General features: G+C 42.0%; 1 protein-coding gene across 2 annotated transcripts in view; it reads right to left on the reverse strand.

Annotated features, from left to right (window-relative positions):
• The window catches only part of PTPRT (protein tyrosine phosphatase receptor type T), a 321762-nt gene that overhangs the window by 20692 nt on the left and 283878 nt on the right, over positions 1-17192 (reverse strand). For both annotated transcript variants that reach the window (XM_034066730.1, XM_034066729.1), the window contains 5 exons: positions 16624-16811; positions 9964-10051; positions 2114-2190; positions 1045-1081; positions 6-103 (listed from right to left, as the gene is read on the reverse strand). In XM_034066730.1, the coding sequence (XP_033922621.1) occupies positions 6-103; positions 1045-1081; positions 2114-2190; positions 9964-10051; positions 16624-16811 (488 nt within the window). The remainder of the gene's footprint in view (positions 1-5; positions 104-1044; positions 1082-2113; positions 2191-9963; positions 10052-16623; positions 16812-17192) is intronic.

Below are 17192 nucleotides of genomic sequence, written 5' to 3' on the forward strand. Positions count from 1 at the left end.
CTTACCCTGCCCACTTCCACCAAGTTGGTGACCATGACTACACTTGCGGAGTTTTCTTGCCAGATCATTCTCCAGAAATCCTTCACTGTCTCTTGCATAGGCCCTAGGGCAGGATAAAAGACAAAAGGAAACCTTAAGAGAGTGTACTGAATGCCAGAAACTCTTCTCAGCTTTTCCCCCAGATGCTACTCTCCTTTTCAGAGCACTTCTCTGCAATTCCACAGCCAGGAGCTCTTTAAGTGATCAGACACTCCCTTGCAGGGGTATTTGGGGTATTTAAGGTTCTAGCATGCTGGAAATAGAGGTGACAGTGGTGTATTTAACCAGCAGAGATGACTCCAGTAGCTAAACATGTATAAGTGATGAGACATGGATGCACCTTACAGTGACCCTGTAATTAAGACTGTATTGGAATTTGTATCTGGTACAGCACTAAAATTCCTTCATTTCACTCTATATTTATTAGTTATGAAAGAGGAAGGAAATAAGCAGAGATTAGCCCTTTTCTGAAGTCCCTCAAGTAGCCAAATGTTCATTATTCACAGGGTTATTCATACTGTCCTCCTCAAACAATTTTATACCACCAGAAGGTAAACCCAAGATCCATAACGTCTGTTGTAGTTCTAATCTCATACTTCATGCACAACAGACACATTATAGATTACACTGCCACCTCTAAGTCTGAAGCATTTCTTATTCTTGTAGCTGAGGTTTTGCATTTGAGTGCCTTATAGATCTTGGAACATTCTATATCCTTCCCTTTTGTGCTCCTATACTGAGTTTTCATAAGTTCCTCAAAATGGAAGACGTCACCCTATAAATAGGGTGCCCCATCCCTGGCAGTGTTCAAGGCCAGGTGGGACAGGGCTTAGAGCAAGCTGCTCTAGTGGAAGGTGTTCCTGCTCATGGCAGGGGTTGGAACTGGAGGAGTTTTAAGGTCCCTTCCAAACCAAACCAGGCTAGGAGTCTATGAAATAGCTCTTATAACCATTTAAAACAGTAGGGTTTTTTTACAAATATTTAGACATACAAGAATGAACTTGCCTTGGGTTGCAATGTAATGGCGAGGCCGGTGGTACCCCTGGAAGAAAAGAAAACACATGATGGTCTGTGAGATCACAGTTCAGACAAAGCACATTGTGTGTTTTATACCTTCCAGGCAACAACAGCTGCTGCAGCCTAAACAGTGTACTAACATCCATTATTGAATGAATGAAGACTGGCAGCTGGATTGCCCTGTGAGATTTTAAGTGATGGTATCTTTCTCAGGTTGAAAAAACAAGATCTCATCATGCCAAAGAGAAAACAGAAATGAGGCAGTTTTTACTACTTCATCAAAAAAAAACACAAGCCCTGGAACTCACCTGTGGGCAATTCTGCAAGCTAACAGGCAAAATGCTGCACCTTCTTGTTTGCAAAAAGAAGAAAAGCATGCATTGCCTCAGTGTGGAAATGCTGAGTACCTGTCCTATGTAAATTTATCAGGTAGATTTTTCATCCTTTACAGAAACTCTTCTGAAGGGTTCAAGGCCAGGTTGGACAGGGCTTGGAGCAAGTGTGAGGTGTCCCAGCCCATGGCAGGGGGTTGGAACTGGGTGAGCTTTAAGGTCCCTTCCAACCCAAACCAGTATGTGGTTCTATGAGTCAATGTTCCTAAGATTTAGAACACACATACAAGAAACACATGTTCATTTGATGATTCTGTGTGTGTGTGAGGGATGCTGCTCTTTGAATGTTATTCTATAACACTAAAAAATATGTCAATCTATTTACATGCTTTCTGCACTACAACTCTGTAAGAAGTTAGTAAGTCTCATCTCTACCAGTGCTATTCCATGGGGCTGATACTGCTTTCCATATATGCCAATTTAGCCCACATTCCACTTATGTTGGTGGGTCTGTCAAACACAGGAAATCTCCATCTGTCCAGATTGGTCAGACAGAATAAACAGAAGATCAAGAACCTTCTCCCTGTCACAACATGATGTTTGTGTAATGTTCAGCTGTCATTCATATCAGATCAACAGTCTGTCCCTATGTCACATGCACCAAATTCATAAGCAGACTTGTCATCAGGAGTGACTGTCATAGTGGGGATGTCCAGGAGCCTTACGTCTATGTAATTGGCGTTTATGTAGTCAGAGTGAGGGTCCCCATCCAGCAGCTGCAATCTCACTCTTGAATGATCATCTGAAAGAAGGAAAGGAAAAGAAGTGACAGTAACGATAAAAAGGAGTTTCTCAGTGTTTCATTGGATCTGCTGGTTCCTGCAAGTGGGGAAGGGAATTCTTATGGCAATAAAAAATGAAATCATATCGCATTCCTGTTCCTACAAGCCTTTTGTGTTTAAGATGTAATGTTTAGATCCTGAGGTTAGTGTCCATTCATACTCTGTGTTCATTAAGTTCACTGCTGCCATAATGCTCACTGAGCTTTTAAACAGACCACAGATGCTGCTTCTGCTTGGCTTGGGGGTCTCAGGACAGATCTTTACAGGATGTATCTCCATGACAAAAGCCATCCTGATGCTCAGAGCCTCCCTTCCTTTATCTGACCTATGGAAACTGAAGCAAGAGCTGAAACTTGTCAAGATGAGGATAAAAATAAATAGATCCCATCAGAGGTATAAAAGATTAAGGAGGGTAATACAGCAAATGCAGTCCTGCGAATAAGAAATAGGACAACCCAGAGACCTGAGAAGAAATGCTAAAGGAAATCAGAGCCATCTCTTTTATGCAACCCACGGAACTGACAGCAGCAAAATAGCATCAAGGCAGTGTCAAAATGCAACAAAATTAAAAACATACATGTTTTTGAGAATGTTCAAAGTTACTTTAGATAAGGCAGTAAAATACCAGATACTGATCTTTCCATCTCACAGCACTACAGTTCAGAGGCAGACAGGAATTGCACCAGCGGGCAGATTATGACACAATTTTCTGCCATGGGAATATTCGGATCTGTCCCTGGAACAGCTGGTGCTGGGCCCTGCCACAGCAGATCCTCCTCAAGCTGGGCTCTGATCTGATTTGGTCTGGCAATCCCAGCACTGGTATGTGGTTACACGGCAGAACTCTATCCAGGCTCAGTTGCTTGGCAAAGGTACTGGGTGACAGAGGTCATCATGGGCTATGCTGGGCTCCGTTCTAAGGGATTTATAAAAAGAAGTATAATATTGAGTCCATTAAATTTAATTCCTCTCTACCAGCTATATGACTGTAGCCCTCAGTCAATAAAGCATTAATGTTTAGAAGCAATTTGCAAAATATAGGCCTAAGCATGATTTATATGCCATTAAGAAGAATCACAGCAATGAAACATAAAAACCCGAGGTGTGATTCTGCAGCAACTCAGTCAAAAAGGGGTTTAGTCATGACTTAATTAAATGTAGGATCAGATAATAATTGTGAAGAGAGATGCGCCTGCAGTCTTGAAAACCAAGATTTGGATATTTATTAAATATTCATTTGGCTATGAAAAGGAATTATTTTCATACTATGCTCATTCTTTGGGTGAGATTTTCAGCCCCCAAAAATGCAACTACATTTGCAGCATTTATCAAATCCTGTATTTGCATTCTAAAAAGGTTATGCAGGTGAATCCATCAAAAGCTCTATTATATTTGTATTAATAAATACAACCTTTGCAGGCACAGTAGAAGGAGGTATGTGTGTTTCTCACAGCGCTGACGTTGTTCTCAATTACCTGCACTCAAGGCAACGGCACAGGGAGTTGCAGTAAATCATGTGGTGAGACAGACAACAAAAGAATTTATACTTGGACCAATTCCCAAAGACAGACAAAGAGCTGATTAAACTGGACATCCGGATGAAATACACAAACCCTCCCGTCGACAATTTCACACTTGTAATTCCAGGCAGCAAACCCAGCTAGGTAAGGATCACATGGAATAAAAGGAAAGGGAAGGCCCCAAGAGCTGATGTTTTGGAGGGGAACTTTACTAAGTCAGCTTGTGATCCCATGATACAACAACGTTATGGAAGTCTTCACTTACTGCAACGATACAGCTAAAAAGCAAAAATGATGTTTTAAGAGGGACAAAGACAACGTCTATGCAGTGCATGTAGCTAAAGGGCTCTGAATAGCCCTCAAGAAAAAACTTGCCTCTCTTCTTCTAATGGAACCAAACCCAGAAATTAAGTATCAGTTATTTGAGCCACTCAAACTCAGACAGGATGAATTGAGATAGCTGGGCTAGTTCAGCCTGGAGAAGAGAAAGCTCCTTAAGGGGAGACCTTAGAGCAGCTCCAGTGCCTAAAGGGGCTGCAGGAAACCTGGAGAGAGGCTTGGGACAAGGGCCTGGAGGGACAGGCAAAGGGGAATGGCTTTAACCTGCCAGAGCTCATAGGCAGAAGCTCTTCCCTGTGAGGGTGCTGAGGCGCTGGCACAGGGTGCCCAGAGAAGCTGTGGCTGCCCCATCCCTGGCAGTGTTCAAGGCCAGGTTGGACACAGGGGCTTGGAGCAAGCTGCTCCAGTGGAAGGTGTCCCTGCCTGTGGCAGAGGTTCGAGCTGGATGAGCTTTAAGGTCCCTTCCAGCCCAAACCAGGCTGGGATTCTGTTCTTTAATACCTTCTGAGGCAGCTAAATGTGAAAGACCCAAGGAACAGACTTCAGAAAAGGTCTATGCGTTTAAGACAATTATGGATAAAGATGCTCTATAGCTGTAGGAAATGTTGTTGGCTGGTTTTGTTTTTGTTTTTTTTTCTTTAAGCCAATATGGTTATTCTATCTGTGAAAACCAGCAGAGGATGAAGAATGATGATTGGAAATGAAGGACACTTTATAAAGAGAAGACATCCAGATTTAGATCCTATTATATTTTGGGAGCAAATAAAAAATCCTTTTTTTTGGAGGACAGTATTCAAAATATTTGATTGCATATTTTACAAAAATGAGATTAATTCCTGGAGGAGATTTATTCTCTTTATAAGTGTGAACAGTGCAGCAGCAAAGAAAAAGGATCAGTGTATGCAGTAAGTACACAAAATATTAATGATGTCTTAATGGTGTCCTTAATCTTTTTCATAAGTTTAGGAGCACAGTGGATAAAAGTTCATAAAATAACTTACCTTGTAAATCCCTTTTTTCTTCCCAAACTTTGGAATGTGTCTTCTTATTTTAATGGAGAGGGGCAAAAACCCCACGCAACTTATACTATTAGCAATAACAATATTCTACTTAAGTTTTTTTTTTTCATCTAAAGACTTTAAATGGCTTTTTGAAGAACAGCAAATATCTTCATATCTTCTCTCAGTGGTTAAAATCTATTTCTGATTCTGCAGCCTATTCACTGGACTATACTAGCCAAGGAGACAACTTATTTGGATACTTTGGATCAAAGTATTGCTCAACTCTTCTCTAAACTTGTCAGACACTATGTCACTGTGTTCCAAATGGATTATAAGTTGAGAAATGGAGGGAGAAACAGGAAAAAAATTGCATGTCTGTAACACTGAGGACTGCAAAGAATGGAAATTAAGTGTATAAATGCTGTGATTTCTCTCTGTTTACTCTAGTCCCTGTGTAACTCAGCAGAACTCTAAATCTGTACAGAGTACTTGGACTGAAAATTGGTCTTAAAAGGGATTTCAAAAATTACAAGAATTTCACCCAGAAGCATTGTGCTCCTATTTTAGCACAAAAATGCTATGGCTTCAAACTTCTGTCAAAATTCCCATTAGTGATCATTTGAAAGATCACTGCAATTTTTTCACATCTCATTCTGAAACCAGCACTGGATCAATCTCGCACAACTTTTGCCACCTAAACATTACACAGCTCCTCTAAACTGGCTCTCACAGCTCCTCACAAAGCCAATAGAGAAATATACAGACGTCTTTTGAAGTGATTCAGCCCAGTTCTGGTATGGAAGGATGATCTGCCCTCTTAAGGACAAACCATCCTCCTCCTCTCTCCATCCCCTCTGATCCTGAACTGTGCCTGAGAACTGGGTAACAGCAAGGTGTGATTTATCCCATCCTCTCAGGACTGAGATCTATGGACACTGCACAGACAAGCAAGAGTTTAGGCACTACAGAAGAAACCATGGAATAAAAATGCTTGAAACATAAGACCTTTATTCTATATCTGATACTGACTGTGCATTATCCCTTTCCAAGGCCAAGAAGTGCACTCCACCTACGTTTCAGCTGAAATCTCTGTTAATCTCAATCTGTTCTTTGTCTCTTCTACCATAAAATTTCTTGATGAATTCACAGTGTTCCAGCCCAAAGCATCTGGTAGCCAGAGCATGAAGGAAATGAAGCGAACTTCTCTCCTGTCTTTTGTCATCAACTCAAGTTTTCAACAGACAGTGCCTAAGAAGGAACATGCCTTGCTCCAAAGCACAACCCTATGTCTTTATGTCCTCAGGTCTCACCTTAAGAGTTTTCACTCTCATTACCCATTATAACAGCTCTAAATTTGGACAAGATGGGGAGAAATAGAAGAATAGAACCAAAGGTCCCACATAGCTTCTGGATTTTTTTCTCTTCTACATGTTCAGCTCAACATCCCTCCCTTAACCATTGCTTGCCAATGTGCTTTGAAGGCCTCAATATCTAGGCCCTGAAGCGAGTTAAATCATTTTGCTTTAGCATGCAAATAGATCTACCACCTACCCTTGCCCCTTGCAGAAAAATCTTACAACTCCACAATTAACTTTGTATTTACAGCTTTTGTACCCAAAGCAAAGCTCATGGATGCTGCTGATACAATAAAAAGTTCGAGTAGGGCAGCTTCCTCCAGCATGGCAAACCTGTGCAATCACAGTCCATCCTTCCACCATCAACAGGAGATTTCTGTGGTCACACAGACCCCAAATCACTCCTCAGGTTTCCTTTTTTTTCCAAAAAATAAAGCATTGCAGATTGAAGGGAACCTTGAAAACGGGTTTAAAGCACGGGAGAATCATAGAATCAATGAGGTTGGAAAAGACCTTTGAGATCAAGGCCAACCATTCCCCAGCACTGCCAAGGCCACCCCTAACCCATGTCACTGAGGCCTCTTCTCCATGGTGTGTCAACACTTGCAGGGATGGTGACTGCAGCCCTGCCCTGGGCAGCCTGTTCCAATGCCTGAGCACCCTTTGGGGAAGGAATTGTTCCTCAGCTCCATCTAAACCTGCCCTGGTGCAGCTTGAGGCTGTCTCTTCTTGTCCTATCACTTGTTCCTTGGGAGCAGAGAACAGCTGCCTCCTGGCTCCATCCTCCTGTCAGGTCATTGGAGAGAGAGAGAACTTAGAGCTAAGAACTCTCTTGCATCTCCTCTCCATGAAGAGATTAGCCTCATCTGCAGTTTTTGTTTGCAAATGTAAGAACAGCAGATGGTGGGGCTGGCAGGGAGATATAGGTTTTCACTGGGAGGCACGATGTTAATACAGCCCTGGGAAAGCAGTGAGCCGAGTGAAACAGTGCTGGAAGTGTACTATTACCCAGAAGGCCATAAAGACAAGATCTCATTTGCTGTGATTCACTGAGCAACACTACTTACAGCGAGAGCTTACAAACCCACATTTTAACAGAAGTCTCTGAAGCAGTTATAAAAGTTAGATCAAATCTGACTTTTCAATTCACTGCCCAAAAGGCATGGGGTATCTTGTTCCAGGAGTGGGGGAAAGGTAACTGTGGTTAAATAAATCACATTACTTGCCATCTACAGCCTTATACCAAGTAAGCTGGTAGAAGCAATCACTGCATACTCTGGGTTTTACCAGCAATTACAATTCTAGTACAGCAAAGCAGCTAGGGGTGTCACTGTGTTCCACCTCCCTGTGAAGGCTTTTGCACAGTTTGCAGCATCTGAGCACAGTTCATTTTTATCATCTCCCTACAGGGATCTACTCACCTGCTATCAGCTGTCTATCCTGGATCCCATCCTTGCCTTTACTCATGGCAGTTGCCCAGCATTGCCATCAGTGCACTCTGGCTCCAGGCTTAACCAGTGACACCACTGAGCATTTCCCACTGGTTCTACAGAACATCTGATTAACAATATGCTCCTTCCTTAGGCATCCTACCTTCCTTCTCCCCAGCCTCTGCAAAGTGAAGTGAGGATTTCACTCCATTTTATCACTCTTTATTGCACATTGTTGAATTCTTCTTGCTGTCTTTCAGAAGAGCAGATTTCTCTTCCTCAAACTCTTTGTCCTGATAAACATTTGAAATGAAGAAAACCCACTCAACTTTGTAATTTACCTTCAACTCTTATGCATCCTTCTTCTCACTATGTTCATTTCTTGATCTATTCCTTTCTACCTTACAGAATCACAGAATCCCAAGGGTTGGAAGGGACCTCAAAAGATCATCTAGTCCAACCCCCCTGCAAGAGCAGGGTAACCTTGAGTACATCACACAGGAACTTGTCAGGCTGGCCTTGAATATCTCCAACGTAGGAGACTCCACAACCCCTCTGGGCAACCTGTTCCAGTGCTCTGTCACTCTTACAGTAAAGAAGTTCTTCCTGATGTTAACAAAACCTTTCCCAACAGGCCTCAAACTTGAGCTTCTTTTCTGATGTTTTATATGGCTATGTTTTATACTTCTTCCTTAGCTTTTATTACATTTTCCATTCCCGTACTCAAGCGTATCACCTCCTATCTGTATTTCTACTGTATTTATATTTATAGCCAAAAGGCTACCATCACTCTTTGTTAGAACGTAATTCATCTTTGTGATCATCTTCTTCTTCCCTTTAAATAATACCCCATTTATCTTCCTTGATTTTGCTTAATTTCTTCTCACATTTCACTTGGGGTTGAACATTTTCTTTGCGACCTTCAATATAGATGAGATGGTGGCTATTGCATAGACCTGTCTCTTCCCACCTCTACTTTTATATTATATCAACTGCTTCATCAGGACCATACAAAGAAACAGTCTTTCATGTTCCCTTCCTTTTACTATGGCACTTTCATCTTCAGTCCACTGTGTGCTTGTTACAGCTGGATGATGCATCTGTCTTAAACTAATTTAATCTAAGCTAATTGTATTGACAGGTAAACTGAACCTCTGTCTGGAGGCATCTCACTTTGCCATAAGGAACAAAGGAAACTTGCAGTGAGATTTGGTGACATATTTCCACACTAATTGTAATACTCCAGTATTACCACTTCTATTTTGCATATTGAGAAGAAAAGGACTGACGGAACTAGTGACCTGCTCCTAACCAACACAGAAAACCAACAGCAGAAGTGGGGTTAGAGCAGGGCTCATAAGTTTCTGATACTCATTTCTAGATCTCTTCATCTTTACCACAGAGTCCCTGAACTGAGCTGCCCAATGCCATTCTCCCAAAACTGTTACATGAAACCACTTCTTTCAAGTCTTAAGAGAGGAACAATTATGTGTGAGACGATCCTTCTTGTGGCCAAGGGTTTTTTATTCTTTAGTAAATCTGCTTGTTCTACAGCAAATACATATTTAACCTCAGAAAAAATAGAGTACTAAATGTACCACTCAGCATGACTTCATTTTGCTCTTCTAGTGTTCTACAGATTTATCCAGCCATGAAAATCTGTGGCACATTCATTCATATTCTTATGTCTTGTTCTGATGGTCTCAGGTCTGGCTTCTCCAACTTGATGCTGCTCAGCAGCCCTTACAAAGAATTACCTCTCCCACTTCCTCTCCCCAGTCATTGTAAGGAATAATGAAACACTGGGGTAAGCTGCCTGGAGAAGTATCTGATCAAAATGACAGAGGTGAATCTAGTCCTGACTTGGAGAACAAAGCTGACCTAAATGGTTTTATAGAGTTATTCACTGCCCTGCAATGAGAAAAGCCCCTAAAATAAACTAAAATCACAGAAACATGGCTTGGAACAAACATAATTAGCAACCAGCACTGCAAACCTGCTTTTAGTGAGGTTCTCCAATGCACCCTTTTCCCCAGGATGCATACAACATCTCACAGAAAAGCCAGGTTAATGTGAATTTACACCTACAGGAGATTATGTTTCCGTATCTGTTCTTATTGCGGTTTTCATCTTCCTTGGCTGTATCCCAGGATGCTGTCTGCCCCTCGGGTAGTGCCTGTAAAACAAACAGTACAGAGAGTTTATAAATAGCTGGCCAATGCCTTAAGATGACTGAGAAGGGCAAAAATAAAGGCACTGCATAATTCAGTCATCAACCAAGCACACAAGTGTTCCCGAGGAAAGGGCACATCCACTAAAGGAAGAAGCAGAGCTTGGTGCAGACCATTTGCAGCTCTTGGCTTCTGCCAGTGAAGAATCATTTGCATCTTGCTACTGCTGATGTAAAAGGACCAGGGGAATTTGTTTCTGGCTTCATAGCCACAGGTTAACTTCATTCTTCCTGCAGAACAGGGTTTGTGAGGATTTCACATCCATACAAATATAGCACTCAGTCTTTCATATTTAAGTTGAAAACAAATAACACTGGTTTCACCTACTTCTGTATTAATAATGGAGTGATGCAATGCAAACCACTAGCTGATTTTCTCTGGGGAGAAATAAAGCAGCTCAGGGTTTAGATCATGTGTAAGGAAGAGAGGCAAAAGGAGATAAAATATGCTCATGAAATATGAAAATAACCAGGCATTTTCCTAAAATCTGCTATTTTCTTCAAGAAACGATGGGGTAAGGAAACTGGCAGCACATGGTGCTGCCCTACCGCCTGGCCCTTCAACTGTTCTGAACACACTCAAATGAGCCACTTTGCCCTTGGGGCACATCCAGGAAGATTTATCAAGGCAGAGACAGGAAAAGCACAGGGTGCCCAGAGAAGCTGTGGCTGCCCCATCCCTGGCAGTGCTCAAGGCCAGGTTGGACACAGGGGCTTGGAGCAAGCTGCTCTCATGGAAGGTGTCCCTGCCCGTGGCAGGGGTTGGAACTGGATGAGCTCTAAGGTCCCTTCAAACGCAGACCAGTCTGGGATTCTGTGATTCTAAAATACCAGTTTCATGGTATCTGGCTGGAGGATGGTTTGGTGTTCCCTGGAAGATGGCCTGGATGCCTGTAAGCAAGATGAGCTTTCTCCCTTTCTCAGGATGGTCAGGAATGTCAGTACAGATACAAGCAGCAGGCACAACAATGATTACTTCTGGAACAGCAACAGCAGCAACTCCCTGGGCATTGCTCACCATGACTGAATGGAAAGCCACAATCTAGTTAAAGATGTCCCTGCCCATTGCAGGGGGTTGGAGTAGATAAGTTTTTAAGGTCTCTTCCAACCCAAATTATTCTATGATTCGCAAACCACTGCTGGTGGCTACAGAAAACCTAGCCTTGACCTGTGCCAAAAAACACAGGTGAGGAGCACACCTCCCACTGAATTGCCCCTATAGATGTATGTCCACCAAGATCCATTCCCTAACATGATCCCGCATTACTAAAAACCAAAAGCAACATTATAAATTGTAGTACTGATGGTCCCTAGGAAATTGTGGGTTTTTTATATTGTAGAATCGTATCTTCCTTAGCTAGCGGTGGTTAGTGTGACACAGCTGTGCTAGTAAATGAATTTATACTCATCTTCACAAGCCACTCAGGTCTATTACAGTGCCTGAATGCAATAGCAGAATGACATAATTATTAGGATCTACAACACTGACATTACAATTAAGTTTAATACAAGCAAAGCCCTGGCAGAGCAGATCACTGTGAATGTCCCCCTGAAGGGTTTCAGGACAGAAAATGTCAGGCACTACAACACTGCCACCAGCACTGCTGGCAGAAGACAGAGAGTGAGCTCCTATTCAAAAGCCCAGGATAAAGAGTAATAACTCTGTAATTGCTAGGGCTTTGATCAAACAACTATTTCCTTTACAGGCAGCTGTTTCCAAACAGCAACTCATCCCCCAAGCAAAAAATTCCAACCCAAGCAACAAACCCAGATACAACAAAAACTCCCAAAGCAAAAGAAAAGAGCTAACGAAGGTGCATTTTCATCTTCAAAGACTGAGCAAAAAGATGCCTTATTTTCCCACTAATATCCACTATTAGAGCAGATTGACCAGAGAATGACAACAGTCATTAGACATCTAATCACAGCCATCTGAAAAGAAAAAGACAAAAAAGGGAAAATCCTTTCTCCTGACTACCACTGGGAGAAGTTATCTTGGCCAAAGAAAATACATCAGTTCCAATAAATACCTTTTCAAGAAACCCTATGTGATTTGAACATGAAATTCTCCATTGAAACAGATGTTTTTATATTAGCCTGATAGCCTCTGGGGATTTAAGAGTCCAGGATTTTTCATCTCATTCAATACCAAAGAAATCTCTGCTTTGCACAGAACTACTCACAGCACAGCTCTGACTGATGAGGAACACAAGCTACCCTTGCAGAGGTATACCTTTTTCCCCTAACTTTGTATGCACCAAATGAACAAACTGGAGTGAACAGTGTGTACATGGGTGGTACAGCACAAAGAACTTTCTGTGGGACCACTGAAAATGCTGCACCAACAATGGAAACTGCATTTACAAATGCAATAGTACTACTTATAATTTGACTGCATCCAGAAAAAGAGGAGCACATCTAATGTTTTGTTCCTTCAAGTTTTGTTAACATAGTATAATAGCAAAAAGAGTTAATGTTTGTGTTTCTCTGCATTATCAGTAATGGTAAATAAGGTAAATCACTCAGATGTTGGTATTTTATATGTTTTTCACAGGAAACACTCTATGAGTTTTTAACAGCATAATTGTTCACAAACCTGGACTTGATTTTTAGGCTTTTCTTCATTTTCTAGACAAGTTTTATAAAATGTATAATGAAATATCTTTCCAGTTGTAAAATGTATGTTACAATGATGCTTTTTAAGCTAAATTGATCCGATTTTGATCTGAAATGACAAGAATAGAACTCTAAAAGTCAGCTTCATCTCAATCAAGCTTTCTAAGCACCATGGCCCAAATATAACTAAAGTGTTCACATTAAATTGAGGCTTCCTGCGAGCCAATTTAAATTTCCAATGGATGCATTTAGTTAGTTTGCTGTTTTTAATTTAAATAGGAAAACTTGAATCATTCATCTGCACTGCTCTAGTCCAATGCTGCAATATTGCTGCCAAAGGCAACATCAATTAAAAGCTGTGCTGCTCATCTCAAAGTGTGCTACAGAGTCCTGGTCCTCTCTCTGCATCACTATCTTCTCAACAGTGGTGGTAAAACTGATCCCGCAAGTCTGCTGTGACCCAGGGTTAAAAACTGTTTTGGCTAAAAGAAAACATAAACTGAAAAGCAGTATTTCACCAGTTCAGGTCCCTATTCCGGTTCATAGCAAAGCCTTAAATCAGCATGTTCCAACAACAGCACCTACAGTAACATCCTGCTGGCAAACATCCGGTAACATCATGTCATAGCTTAAACCACAGGACCTATTCTTTTTACCAGACAAAAGCTGTGTAGCTTGAAATGAAAGGGTTAAAATCAAGAGGCAACTTAGACAAGTCAACAAGACTCTCAAAATGAAGATGCACAAGGAAGAAGCCACAAAATCCAAAATAACTAAATGGCCTCAGTAATGCAGCAGGAGAAGGTACTTCAGTGACATCCTAAACCATACTGGAAAATTAGTTTGGACACTTAAGATTATTATCTCCATAGCCAGTAATTGGTGCTTGCAGTGAGTCTAGGGGACTAGTCCCGCAGCTCACAACAAATCAGGGCTGATAAGCTCTGAAGAAGGAATATGGGACATTTAAATGTGTCCTGTTTAAATGTTTGTGACTACACCTGACCCCAAATAGTGCTATCTACATCCCGAGCTGGTGATACATTATTCTCTTGTGGTCTACACATTCTATTACTAAACAGCAGCAGCCAAAAGGGGCCAAATCCCACTTCATCCCCAGGTCAGCAGGCAGACCCAAACTAACACATACATGGCAAGTGCTGACAGATTTCCACCCTCACATACATACACAGAGTTATCATCCATTTCACACTAGCAGTGACACCGCTTCCACAACCCCAGCCTGCTTTTCATCTCAGAACACAGTTCCATGCAAGGTGCAAGCAGCAAGAAATGCTTTTCTAGATGCCCTTGGTAGAACATGCTACCCATGCACCAATGGTCTATAGGTGAAGGTGTGCTAAACAAGTATCAAATGCAATTTCCAATTATTTAGTGGAGATAAAAACATAGAGAGATAAGAGATTGTCACAAAGTGACTGATACACTCCATTCAAAGTGATTTTTCACGAGAGTAAAATTATTTGCTAACATGTCACTAAACAGGCTGTAATTTATGCTATCAATTTGCAAAGTAAGTAGAAAATCAGCTCTTTAGAAGAAAAAACATATTTGAAGATGACACTAATACTAGTGTATCAAAAGGCATTTTAAAAGAGACACCAGATTCTTTTCTAAGATTTTCTCAGTCATTCCATAAAGCCAAAGAAGCTTTGTGTTCCTCCAGATTCCAGCCTGAGACATCATTTCAAACAACTCCTGCCCTCTGGGAGCTGTAACTCCTTGACATCTTTCTACTCTGCTCTCATGAGACCCCACTTGGAGTTCTGTGCTATAGTTCTGGTCTCCCCAGCATAAGGACATGAAACTGTCAGAGCAAGTCCAGAGGAGGCCAGGAGGATGATCAGGGGCTGCAGCACCTACTGTATGAGGACAGGCTGAGAAAGTTGGGGCTGTTCAGCCTGGACAAGAGAAACTGCATGGAGACCTCATAGCAGCTTCCAGTGTCTTAAGAGGACTACAAGGGTGCTGGGGAGGGACTGTAATGATAGGACAAGGGATGATGGGTTTAAACAGGGGAGATTTAGTTTGGGTAGAAGGCAGAAGGTCTTCCCTGTGAGGGTGCTGAGGCACTGGCACAGGGTGCCCAGAGAAGCTGTGGCTGCCCCATCCCTGGCAGTGTTCAAGGCCAGGTTGGACACAGGGGCTTGGAGCAAGCTGCTCTAGTGGAAGGTGTCCCTGCCCATGGCAGGGGTTGGAACTGGATGAGCTTTAAGATCCCTTCCAGCACAAACCAGTCTGGGATTCTATGATAATCCTTACATTTGTAGGATTGCTGGTGGTGGCTGGAAGCTCTTTGGAGCTGAAATGTTCCCTGCATCCTGTGCTTTGAAAACCAAATTACACCACTGAAAACGACTGCTGCTGCTGCTACGGGCAGTTACCTCTAATTGAAGGGTAGAGGAGCACGTGTGATTTGAGAGCTTGTGGCATTCTCCAGGCTATTTCTTGTAAAGAAAGGAATTATGCAAATCTCTATAATGTCACAGTCATTACATACGTATGGAGATAGCACTTTCTGGGAAAGGCAGAACTTGTGGAGCTGAAAGTTGCATTGACATTTTTTCATGCTAATGTGCTATTTTGATAATTACCAATGCCAGTACCAGAAAATTACATATATGCCAGCACCTGTTTTCTTCTTGAGCATCAAGAACTAGATCTTAGGGCATCTGTAATTGAGCTGAATGTAGTTTTGGGTACTATCATGGAAATAGAGGCCAAGGGGGAGCTAAGTAAGTCTCCTAGGAGAATTATTACCCTTTCTTAGTATTAAACAGAGCTCTTTATATTGATAGTTTGATTAGCGTGCTTGATTGCAGGGCATGAGTGACTAAACCTGGTTAACATACAGTTACCAGAAACATTTGTTATGACAGTCTTTGATGGCATCTGATTAAAAAAATACTCCCTGGTGACAATCAGGAGAAGATTGCCTCTCAATTACAAACCCCAGCATCAGTGATGCAAACCCCATGGACTCTGGCTTGCAGGGTGGAAAAGTGAGCTGTTTTCATTAAGTAACTTATTTTTCACAGATGTTATGTTATTTTTAAGTGGTTCTAATGCCACTATGCATATTAATTGCTTATTGTCTTCCCACAAGCTTACTCTATTCATTACAATTATCGCTTGCCAGGGCAAAGTTTCACATATGTTTGATGTTGTTTCCCTCTTCTTCTGTTCTCTCTGCTCTAAATATATACTCTTTTTGCATTTCCTTCTCAATGTCAAGTTTCTTCTGGTCATTTGGATTATACTCCCGGTCATTCCAGCCTGGTGGGAAGATGAGAGGAGAGCATGGCTGCTTTCATTTTTACACTTTACCCTTTGCTTCTCTCCACACAGGGAAAAGGACACCAGTCAAACACATCAGGAGCCAGACGCTTCAGCATACTGGAATTTAAGCTTCTCATGGTTTCTGCACCTTTCTGCAGCCAGGTCATTACACTGTGATTTAGTTTGACCAACTGTTACAGTGTACAAAAGCTCAAGCAAAAGTTCTTCCTTTTCTTAACACCTAACTTGCACTATTGGCAACAAAAGCACATTAACAAGTAAGAAGCTATGGGACTCCACTTCCTGCATTGAATTCAGCACCGTTAGACATTTACTGTCTGCTCTTTATGAGAGAGAGGGCATGTGCTAACAGATGAGCACAGTGTAATCTCACTGCTAGTAAACACCTTTTCTTTGGACTAGAGGGCCATCAAAGAGTGCTAGCACTGCAAAACCCTACCCTCAGAAAGGGAAATATGATGAAGAAAGGAAAGGATTAAGAGGGTAAGGAAATTAAGGAACAGAAGCTCTGAAAAACAGGTATCCTCCCCTCCCAAGCATCTATCCTTCTACTCATTCATGTGAGCAAAGGTTCCTCTCACCTCATACTCCTCTTTAAATCCATAGCCCTGTCCTCGCTTCATCTGGGTGATGTGCTGCAGCAGGTCGGCCACTCGGATGGCTGGCTGGAACTGCCCCCGGGGGTAGGACATTTCCACCGGCTCGCAGCTCCGGAACGGGTGGGTCTGGATAGTCAGGGTTGGCTGGGTCATCTCTCCATGGCTACTGTCTGTTTTAAAGACAGGGAGGCAAAACAAGCTTTCACCTATCTGGTATTTCCATTCTCGTTCTTGCTCTGTTAGTTTATTTGTTTCTCCACCACCCCGTAGGCTGGTGCAGGCAAAAGAAAGTAAAGAAGTAAGCAGGAAACACACACCTGTCTACAGCTTCCTGGAGAGACTACACCACACTTGAGTAAACCCAATGAGATAGAACAGAGTAAATAGCCAGTCAGGCTGATAAAGGACACTGCACAGAGACTGAAATAGCACATTTTGTAAGGGTAAGCTGTGCACAACAACTCCAATCAAATTACATACCTGTCTTCACAAACCTGCAAAGAACATAACTGAGAGATACATACAGATGAGCAAGATACTCAAGTGGGATT

Source organism: Melopsittacus undulatus, chromosome 10 (genome assembly GCF_012275295.1).
Source record: "Melopsittacus undulatus isolate bMelUnd1 chromosome 10, bMelUnd1.mat.Z, whole genome shotgun sequence".
Classification (NCBI taxonomy): domain Eukaryota; kingdom Metazoa; phylum Chordata; class Aves; order Psittaciformes; family Psittaculidae; genus Melopsittacus; species Melopsittacus undulatus.